This window comes from Xenopus laevis, chromosome 8S (assembly GCF_017654675.1).
Source record: "Xenopus laevis strain J_2021 chromosome 8S, Xenopus_laevis_v10.1, whole genome shotgun sequence".
In the NCBI taxonomy this organism is placed as follows: Eukaryota; Metazoa; Chordata; class Amphibia; order Anura; family Pipidae; genus Xenopus; species Xenopus laevis.
In genome coordinates, this window is record NC_054386.1 from 100,263,468 (window position 1) to 100,274,572 (window position 11,105).

The 11,105-nt window shown below is 41.2% G+C and overlaps 1 protein-coding gene across 3 annotated transcripts in view; it reads right to left on the reverse strand.

The window, feature by feature from the left end:
• Nucleotides 1–2,010: 2,010 nt before the first annotated feature.
• LOC108700384 (NACHT, LRR and PYD domains-containing protein 12) overlaps nucleotides 2,011–11,105 on the reverse strand; it is a 26,752-nt gene continuing 17,657 nt past the window's right edge. For all 3 annotated transcript variants that reach the window (XM_018233519.2, XM_041574518.1, XM_041574519.1), the window contains 5 exons: nucleotides 9,961–11,105; nucleotides 9,140–9,226; nucleotides 5,757–5,927; nucleotides 5,109–5,273; nucleotides 2,011–2,222 (listed from right to left, as the gene is read on the reverse strand). The exon at nucleotides 9,961–11,105 is cut by the window's right edge and continues 557 nt beyond it. In XM_018233519.2, coding sequence (XP_018089008.1) covers nucleotides 2,135–2,222; nucleotides 5,109–5,273; nucleotides 5,757–5,927; nucleotides 9,140–9,226; nucleotides 9,961–11,105 — 1,656 coding nt within the window. In that variant the 3' untranslated portion in view covers nucleotides 2,011–2,134. The remainder of the gene's footprint in view (nucleotides 2,223–5,108; nucleotides 5,274–5,756; nucleotides 5,928–9,139; nucleotides 9,227–9,960) is intronic.

Sequence of the window (11,105 nt, forward strand, 5' to 3'; positions counted from 1 at the left end):
GGGTCTCTGTATGCTCGACTAAGGTGAGTTTAAGATTGCCTCCATGGGTGCTGCGGTCAAATTGAGAGTGAGCACATGTTCTTCCCCCTGTTATTCACTAGGAAACAAGAACTGCTTTACTACCCCTGTGCCAACGGCAATACCTAGAGGGAAGTGAACCATTGAAATTCCCTTATACTGTTTACAAAATTATAGGGAATAATATGGAGTATAAATATGGCTAACTCTAGGAGGCCCAGTCCAAAATTGACTATAAATGGTCATACTTTGCCATCTATTCTGGATTAAAGATTAAAATTCACATTAGTCAAGAGTTGGGGTGAAATCTGGCTGTGGTCCAGTTAAAGATCTCCAGCCTTATAGGCAGTTGGGTGGGACAGAGGTAGATACTGAGATTAATACACCAAATAGGCAGTTTCCAATATCTGGATATGGCCAGGGTGTAACAAGATGTAGTTGGTGCATCTTAGAGACCTGTTCAAAAAAAACTTGACTTTTGGAGGTTTTTATCACCAACATCAAGACCAAGTATTGCATATGGCGGCTACAAAGTCCGTTAGACTTATTGCTGGTGATTTCTTCTTCTTTTCTTTGTTTCAACTGCACATTGTAGCCGTATATTGCATCCAACTTCCATTCAGCCTCGTATAAGGATCCTCTTGCAGGGGCACCTTCATTAGCTGTTCTTTAAAAGAATCTCTGCTTCTCCCAGAATAAAGAGTAAGTGAATGTATCCAATGGTGACTAGAGGTAGGCTAGGGCCAGATGGGGCCGGAATCAGCCAGCTGAAAACCACAGCCCCTGACTGCTAGCTGGATCCTCTTCTCTGTGTCCAGAAGCTTTGTGTCGGCTTCAGCGGCAGTGAAGAAGCACAAGAACCGGAGCTGACACAAGGGGGCAAACACTAGCGACATGTCTCTAGAAATCACATCCGCAGGGACATTGCCAATTTACTAATAGTAACTAAATCTTTCGCCAGAGTTGACTTCACTGCCTCAGACCAGGTGAACTGATAAAATGAAGCTTCATTCTCCTCAATTTTATGTCTGCTGGAAATGCATTAAAGTTGTAAAAACGCTGGCGACTTGTCCTTTTTTAAGCGGGATTGCCTGCAAAGGTCCTAACTATTAAACTTTTTTGTGTTAACATTTTCCCCCAGACATTTGAGGGCCATGGAACATTTGTTTTAGGGTGGGCTCATGTGTAGGACATTAGAGGATCTTTTGTCTTTATTTTGCTTCCTTGGACATGTGTAATAATAAGTGGCCACTTCAAGCATTTGCACCAACATCTCTAATAAAGACGTATATATGACCTATTTGTACCCACCCTATTCAAATTGACCTACGCGTAAGAGGACTAACGCAATTTCGCTAGGCGGAATCGATCACTAGCGTAATTTCGCTTTGAAACGCTTTGAAGTATCGCTAGCAGAAAGTTGCCAGCGATACATCCAAGAATAGTCGCCGGCGTCCAAGAATAGTCTCCAAGAATATTCGCCGGCGTCCAAGAATGGTCGCCGGCATCCAAAAATGAGACGCCGGCACCTCCAATGGGAGCAAAAACCCTAAATTTTTTGATTGAAACTTACCAGAAGCTGCTGCATTTCTCACCCTCGGCTTATACTCGAGTCAATAAGCTTTCCCAGTTTTTGGACGTAAAATTAGGTACCTCGGCTTATACTCGGGACGGCTTATACTCGAGTATATACGGTAAGTTACATAGTTACATAGTTAAATTGGGTTGAAAAAAGACAAAGTCCATCAAGTTCAACCCCTCCAAATGAAAACCCAGCATCCATACACACACCCCTCCCTACTTTTAATTAAATTCTATATACCCATATCTATACTAACTATAGAGTTTAGTATCACAATAGCCTTTGATATTACGTCTGTCCAAAAAACCATCCAAGTACCCCACCCCCCGCTCACAAAGAAAGTGCAACCAATGACTGCTGGGGGGGGGACCAGGAGATATAGGGGCCCAGTGGAATAACTGACCAATAAGCAGCTTCAGTATATGTTTATAAAATTGTGTACTGTTCCTATAATTTGGGGGAGGGGGGCTGCATTAATTTTGCTGATGCCCCATAATTTCTAGTTACATCACTGTTGCTTCTTGCTCTTTCCCATCATAATGTAACGACCACTTCCGGCCTGCGCTTCTGCAGCTGCAGCAGGTTCTTCTCTGTTTCTTCTGAGAAATCATTCATCCCCAACCTGGAACAACAGAAGAGCTCAAAATACAGCAACATTTGCCTCGCACTCATTATAGTAGTATTATAGTATATAATACACAAAAGCCATAAATATCTTATCCTTATAAACGGTGAGTTCTGATGTCATTTCTGTCACATGACTCCCCTTCGGCCTCGTACTTTTATATGGTCATGAAACTCCTCGGTAACTTATAATATCCTTATATTTTACAAGAGGGGGTACTTTATTCACTATATATTCTGTATATTCTGTATATGCAGTAATGGATAAATAATCACTTTACAGGGACAATTCAACATTTACATTGAGGTTTTCACCCAAAAACACCCAGTAACTTGAACAAAATGTTATTTCAACCATTCCCTTATTCTCGGTTAGTATTTTCCAAAATGCCTCTATAGCTCCTACGTGCAGACTGATTTTAGGGCTGTATTTTGTATATAGGAAGCCGAGGGACCATTCTAGCAGCTACACAAGGGTGAGTCTCAGATATTTATATATAAAAAAAAAAAGGTTGTGCACTTTTTGCCAGTCCCAGAGACCTCACATTGATGCTTGTAGCTCATTCGGACAGTGGGTGTGGGGGAAGTGTCTCTATTCTACCCCATTAATGAAGGGGTACAGAGCGTATTGTGCATATGCAAAGCAATTAGGGAACTCATGAAAGGGCCTTTATTAATATTTTGAGGGCTGGGTATTAATATTGTGACAAAAACTGGATTTGCTGTCTCTCTCTTCAGCCACTAGACCTTATTGCCTAGAATTTGTCAGGAGAAAGGGAGAGACTGCTCTGATGTTCTTCTGTTTAGGAAAGATGTGAGAAAGGTTTCTAATTTTATTCCTAAACAGAAGAACATCAGCCTCTTTCTTTCTCCTGACAACTTCCTTGACTAATTGCTGGTCAGACTGGTGGGAAACTGACCAGCAGGTGGCGATGTTGTAACACAATTCATTCATATTAACAGTACCCTTAAAGGGATACTGTCATGGGGAAATTTTTTTTTTTCAAAATGAATCAGTTAATAGTGCTGCTCCAGCAGAATTCTGCACTGAAATCCATTTCTCAAAAGAGCAAACAGATTTTTTTATATTCAATTTTGAAATCTGACATGGGGCTAGACATATTGTCAGTTTCCCAGCTGCCCCTGGTCATGTGACTTGTGCCTGCACTTTAGGAGAGAAATGCTTTCTGGCAGGCTGCTGTTTTTCCTTCTCAATGTAACTGAATGTGTCTCAGTGGGACCTGGATTTTACTATTGAGTGTTGTTCTTAGATCTACCAGGCAGCTGTTATCTTGTGTTAGGGAGCTGCTATCTGATCACCTTCCCATTGTTCTGTTGTTAGGCTGCTGGGGGGGAGGAAGGGGGGGTGATATCACTCCAACTTGCAGTACAGCAGTAAAGAGTGATTGAAGTTTATCAGAGCACAAGTCACATGACTGGGGCAACTGGGAAATTGACAAAATGTCTAGCCCCATGTCAGATTTCAAAATTGAATAGAAAAAAATCTGTTTGCTCTTTTGAGAAATGGATTTCAGTGCAGAATTCTGCTGGAGCAGCACTATTAACTGATTCATTTTGAAAATGAAAATGATTTTTTTTTTCCCCATGACAGAATCCCTTTAATATCTTGGAATAAAAACAAAGTAAATAATGAATGTAAATGACAAAAGTGTTTAGAATAGTCCCCTCATCAATATTACATTTACTTATTTTAAAGGTTTACTTATCCTTTAAAGTTGCCTTAAAGCATTTGGGTCTAGATTTTATGGCACTGGCATTTGTGGAAGCCTCGCCGTGTAAACTGGGCATCATAGCTACTCCTGTGACATCTTCACGAACCAACACAAATGACTTATTTATCGTTTCCTAGGGGAGTGAGTTTGGGTGTCACAATATGGAGATAATATGCCCTCTATGGACCTTACTGTACAGTATTTTTCTGTTCTTCTAGGAGCAAAGTACAACTGCTTATGTACAAAGCTTATGTTTCGTTCATCTACTACTACATTGTTAATGTATGTGATTACTTGCCCATCCACCCTACCCATTAAATAATGAGAAAGATCAGAATAAGAATGTATTATTTTATGTGATGATAAAGAGAATCCTATGGGGCAAATTCACTAACATTCGTAGTTTCGCCATGCGCAACTTCGCCGCACTTCGCCAGGTGTAGTTTCGCCAGCGCTCCGCAAATTCACTAAAATCCGAAGTTGTGCTCAGGGGAAGCGTAAGGTTGCGAAGTTGCGCTAGCGTTGATTCGCTATGTAAAGCGAAGTTACGCTAGCGAAGGCTAATTTGCATACGGCGCCAAATTCAAATTTCAATGGAGGAATACGTATCAGCACTACAAATGCCAAGAAAACCTTCAAATCATCAAATAAAAATTTTATTTTGCCCTACACATGTGCCCACTGTCTAGGTAAGTTGCCATGAGTCAGGAAATGTAGGGGGAAGGAGGGGAGCCCCAAAAAATTTTTCGATCTTTTTCAGCCTATCACCCATCATGTAGAAAACACGCCAGCGTTTTTTGGGACTTAGAAAAAATTTTGACTTTTTTTGAAGCAATCCCTATCTACTCTATTGCGCTTCGCCTGGTCTGAGGTGGCGAAGGAAGTCTGGCGTAAAAGGTAGCGTTCAGTACACTGCGCAAGTTAGTGAATTTGCGTAGTTACGTCGCTAGCGAAAATTCGCCTGGCGTAAGGGTGCGAAGTAACACTAGCGAAACTACGCCAGCTTTCGTTAGTGAATTTGCGCAGTAACGAAAATGCCAAACGCTAGCGTTCGGCGCTTAGTGAATATTCCCCTTTGTCTCTACAGTGAGTTTGCTAGACTTGTTCATTATCCTGTAACATTTTCTTAACATTGGACCCACTGTACTTACTTGATCTCCTTCAGACTGGGGTGGGTGAGTATAAGTCTCTGTATATGGGGGTAACCAGCGTTGCCAAAGAAATTGCTGCTGATGTTGAGGAACACGAGGTTGGTGTTGTTATTCAGGGAGAGCAGTGAGTCACAGTATTCTGGGGTCAGCTTGGCCTCCTGGAGTCTGTGAGAGACAGAGATTTATATGACAGACGCTCTATGTCAGACGCAGGTCACCGACACTTTCTATGTAGTCAAATCCCACATCACCATCCTTGAGATTTGTATGGCACCAACGCTAGGGCTGTGTATCTGTGAATGGGTTTTTAGGACGGGTTGGGTATGACAGATAGAAATTAAGTTTATAACCAGTTAAATGAAATATCGACACCTAAAACTTCCACGCCTAGGAATGTACGATGATCTTGATGGACGCCTTTTTTTTCAACCTACTACGATTACGATCTTGCCTACAAAATATCTCATTCGTGATAAACACCTTCCATAAGCCATGGATCTGTCCTCAATAAAAAAAAAAAAACAACTAGAAATGTGTTTTTTGTAAACAATAACGTTACAACGCAATAAAAAAATGGCGCTGTTTTGCCTCTTGCGATATCATATCCAGACAGTCATGTATAAGATTATTCTCTTGTATTATACTCACGCCAAACGCTCAATCTTGCAGGTTGGATCAGAAAGAACCGCCAGCAACTGATAGAAATCAGCCCCGGCCAGTTTGTTCTTGGACAGATCCAGGTCCCTCAGGGACTTGTTTTCATTGATTGCCAAAGCCAGAGGGAGGCAGCTTTCCTCTGTCAGGCCATTGTTTCTTAGACTGCAGGGTAAGAGCCAGAATGAGACATGATCAGATTCAAAATGTATTAATAAAACATTTCATAAATTGACATAAATATTTTTCATCTAAAACTCATTTTACAGATGTCACTTTTTCCTTTCCAATAGCAGAACATATCATTTCTACTCACACTTTTGTCTGTCTGTCTCTGCTCAAGATCAGATATGGAACTAGAGGGGGGCGGGCCCTGGCGCAGGACGCACAGCTCGGCCCCCCGCCCCCCTGGTAGTTCCGCCCCTGCTCAAGATACTGCTGAGCATTCAAAAACAAAATGAAACCCCCTAGACATTCACCAGCCTCCCTCCACACTCCCCAGCCTCTTCTGTGCTCATTCTAGCCTGTGACTGATGAGGAAGTCTCAAAACGTTTGGCTTCTTATCACCTTACTACCTGCCCACTTCATCCCATTCCTTCCAAACTTCTCCTCAATGCTATTCCCTGTCTAATCAAAGCTTTAACTCATCTATTTAATCTTTCACTCTCAAGTGGAATCTTTCCTTCTCAACTAAAACATGTTCCTGTCACCCCCATTCCGGAAAAAACCCTCTCTTGATCCCTCCAATCTCTATAACCTCTGACCTATCTCTCTGCTTGCTTTGATTGGTCGGATTGCATTGAAATCGGTCGTTCACTATGAAAAACGTTTGCATCTATGGGGACCTTTAACACAATTTCTCTCTGACAATAACCTGCTGGACCCCCTGCAATCTGGTTTTAGGCAACAACTCTCCACTGAAACTGCCCTTAGCTGACTAACTAACGACCTTCTAACAGCTAAAGCTAACAACCATTTCTCACTACTAATACTGCTTGATCTCTCGGCCGCATTTGACACTGTGGATCACCCTCTCCTCCTCCAGTCCCTTCATTCACTTGGCAATCATGACACGGCCCTGTCCTGGTTCTCTTCTTACCTCACTAATTGTTCCTTCAGTGTCTCCTACAATGGAGTAGCATCTTCTCCCCTTCCTCTGTTGGGTTCTTCAAGGCTCTGTCCTGGGTCCCTTATTTTCTCTCTTTACTTCTTCCCTCGGCAAACTAATCAAGTCATGTGGTTTTCACTACTACCTCTATGCTGACGATAATCAGATCTATCTCTTCTCTCCTGATCTTAATTCAGAGTTCTTAACTTGGGTCTCCTCTTGCCTTTCCACTATCTCGCAACGCTATCTTAAGTTAAACCTCTCTAAAATGGAAATGGTTCTCTTCCCTCCAACTAATACCCATAACATCCCAGAAGTATCTATCGTAGTTAACAATTCCACTATTGTCTCCCCAGGCCCGGTGCCTTGGGGTTATCCTAGATTCTGCCCTGTCCTTCACTCCTCATATCCAGTCACTTATTAAATCATGTCACTTCCACCTAAGGAACATATCCAAAATGCGATCATTTATCACCCAAGATGCTGCCAAAATTCTTATTCACTCTCTCATCATATCACGTCTAGACTACTGTAACTCTCTATTAATTCCCTGCCAGACTATCAACTCTCCAGTCCATAATGAACACTGTTGCGAGGCTCATAAACATCAGTAACCGCTCCTCCTCTGCCTCGCCATTCTGTCAATCCCTGCACTGGCATTTGCTACCTTTCAGAATAATTTCAGACAAATTTCCCTGACATTCAAAGCACTTCATAATTCTGCCCCACACTTCATCTCTGAACTCATCTCTATATACTCACCCAACCACTTACTACTCTCCTCTACTGGCCTGCTCCTCAACTCTTCCCTCATTACCTCCAAACACGCTCACATTCAAGACTTTGCAAGGGCCGCACCCCTCCTCTGGAATTCTCTCCCACAGTCTGTCCGACTTCCAACCTTCCTGCTTTCGAAAGATCTCTTAAAACACACTTATTGTGTTCAGCTACCTAATCCAATACCATATGCTACATCTCTCTCCTGCTTATTTCTGATAGTGCCCGCACATTGTATCTCATACCCTTCCCCTTTAGATTATAAGCTCTTTTGCCCAGGACCTTCCTCACCTTTTGTACCTGTACTGGTGGATATGTATGTAACTCTGTATGTAACTCTGTATGTTCTATGTACGCAATTTCTATGTATAAACACATTTATTATACAGCTCTGCACAATATGTTGGCTCTCTAAAATACATGTTAATAATAATAATAAAATCAGAAAAAAATGGCCTGGCTTAAATGAGGCTAAGCTCCCTAAGCACTGGAGGGTGTATTCAATCTGGCCCTGGTGACTTGTTAACATTAAACTTGCTTAAATATTTAAGTGGCGTATCAGTATTTGAGTTACTTTAAGTCATCTACACTACTACAGAGAAGGTTTTGTAACCCTGTCTCATTTATTAGTAAAATGCCAGATTCTCTTTTTATCTCCCTGCTTAACTGGCTTGTATTTTTTTTTGCAGTTTTTCATCATTGACTCTACTTGTGGCCTTTTATAACCTATTGAAGCACTGTTGTTTTGCGTAGCTCTTCTGCTTCAATATCATATTGATTTATGTTGCTGAATTAATACTGCAACTTTTACTATAGCATCATATTGGCCTACAGTGTGCTACTGAACTAACACCATTTCCCACTTTCTATTTTTTTATACCATCTTTTTATACACCACTTTTATCTCTTCTATTTAGACGATCAATGAATTGTAATCGATTCTATGTGATGGATTTGTATCAACTGTTTTTTGAATTGTAGCTATGATCTTAATTAGTAGTAGGCTTTGTCAGCCACTGATTCATTTAATCATTTGCTAGTTTTGTTAGTACCGAGCATTTCGTCTTCCTTATTGGGAGATATTTAGGTTGTTATAATAGCCCTTAGCAATCCTTGGTTCCCTATAACATTGTAACATCCCTACACTATATTTTCCTCTAACAAGATGTATTTATCATTTCTGGTTGAAATCAAAATTTTCTCATTTTTTCACAAATGATATAGTCAGTGGATGCCCATGTCACAACCGGAGTAGTATACAAGGTCCACTTTTGTGTGCTTCTTGGGAATAGGGAGTATCATTGTTAGGGAAAAACATGGAGGTATGTGCCTGTTTTATGTGATTTATTTTTTAGTATTTATTTTCTCCTTGCCTACCTTTTTGAACCACCTTTTTCCTCAATAGTTCACTAGGCAACCGATTGGAAAAAAAACATAAAATGCTAAATAACGGGAAAATAGGAGACTCATTCTAAGGTGCAAAAGACTTACCTGAACTTTTGGATTCGGCACTGTGGATGAGTTAATATGGAATAAATGCGGGACACATCCTCATCCCTCAAATTGTTGTTTGTGAGTCTGTTGAGAGAAACCAGCATTTCTATTTGTCAGAATGAAAATAAAATATAGTACTCTACATATACTGTATATGCTTTATTCGAAATGAGTCAATGATCATGCTTTCTATAAATGACCATGCCATTCCTAATTAGCACTGATATGTGTGTGCCAGAGGTGTATTGGTGTGTAATAGTGCGTTTGCTTTCCATTAGATATTACCTTGCAAAATATTATTATGAAGATACAGCAGCCACTGTATGTCATAATTATGTACCGTATATACTCGAGTATAAGCCGTCCCGAGTATAAGCCGAGGTACCTAATTTTACCTCCAAAAACTGGGAAAGCTTATTGACTCGAGTATAAGCCTAGGGTGAGAAATGCAGCAGCTTCTGGTAAGTTTCAATCAAAAAATTGAGGGTTTCTGCTCCCATTGGAGGTGCCGGCGTCTTGTTTTTGGATGCCGGCGACCATTCTTGGACACCGGTGAATATTCTTGGAGACTATTCTTAGGCGCCGTCGACTATTCTTAGACGCCGGCGACCGGTTTTGTGCTTGACCCGAGTATAAGCCGAGGTAGAGTTTTTCAGCATATTATGGTGGCTGAAAAACTCGGCTTATACTCGAGTATATACGGTATGTCATAATTTAGCTATTAGCATCCATTTTAGCCCAAATTCTCTTTGCCCAAATTAGTCACTATATGAGAAAATCTGTATAACACAAGATAAAAATTCCACCTTAGATCCTACCTGACTTCAGTCACAGTATGTAGAGATGGTGATATTCGCTCCAGTCCTTCAGTCTGAATAAAACAGGAACCAAGGTCTAGCACTTCTGTTCCCTTACAGGATTCTAGGATAAAAGCCAACACTGTGCAGTCCAGAGGCGCCAGGAAGAATTCCGAAAACTCAAAATGTGTGTTTGATCCAATGGATGAAGAAACAAGTGCTTTGTTCCGGGACTCAGCAAGGCAGGCAAATACATTGAGAACTTTCCTATAGTCAATATTCTGTGTCTGCGGAGTGGGAATGGATTTCTGGAGAAAGCTAATAACATGCTTGGAGGCTTGAACTGATAAATCGCCTACATATGGCTTCAACAGGGATCTGGTAGAACTGTCAGACAGTCCAGATATGAATCGAAGAAATATTTCCCCACGTCCGTCTACATGTGATTTTGCATCATCAAGAGCCTTCTGCAGCCTTTCAGGAGAGTAGTCAAGGTAGTGAACCAAGGCGGCCATAAACTCCTGTATGGTGAGGTGCAAGAAGGAATAGGACACATTGGGAGACTGCCCACTCTCCATTAAAAAGCTTGTCACCAGATGTGAGGAAGTATCCACACTAAATGTTTCCAAATCATCTTTTGTAAATGAAAGAATGTGACTATTTACCCCACTTTCTGCCATCCAACCAATGGATATCAAGAAATTCTTATCAATAGACCCGCCCTGACAGTGATTGGCAAGAATGTTACTTAAAAAGCTGGCAAACAGTTGGGTGACAGTTTTGGGAAGGAATTCCACAGTTGATGTGAATTTATTCTTTTGGCCTCTGAAGCACATGGATAACACAGTGCAGATGATCCAGCAGTAGGATGGGATGTAGCAGAATGTGTACAGCATCCCGTTCTCCCTCACATAATGGAAAGCCTTTTGTGCCATTGTATAATCGCTAAAAAAATGCTGAAAATACTTTTCTCTTTCTTTGGGGAAAAATCCCATGATTTCAGATATTCGACTAAAAACAGAAGTTTCCACTGCGGTAAGTCTGGTTGGGCGACTGGTAATTAGTACGGAACAACCCTTAAGGAGGGTCTGACTCACCAAACTGGAGACAATCGTGTTAACGGTTTGCTTGGAAAGTGGGTCTGACGACAGTTGCTTCTGCTTTAA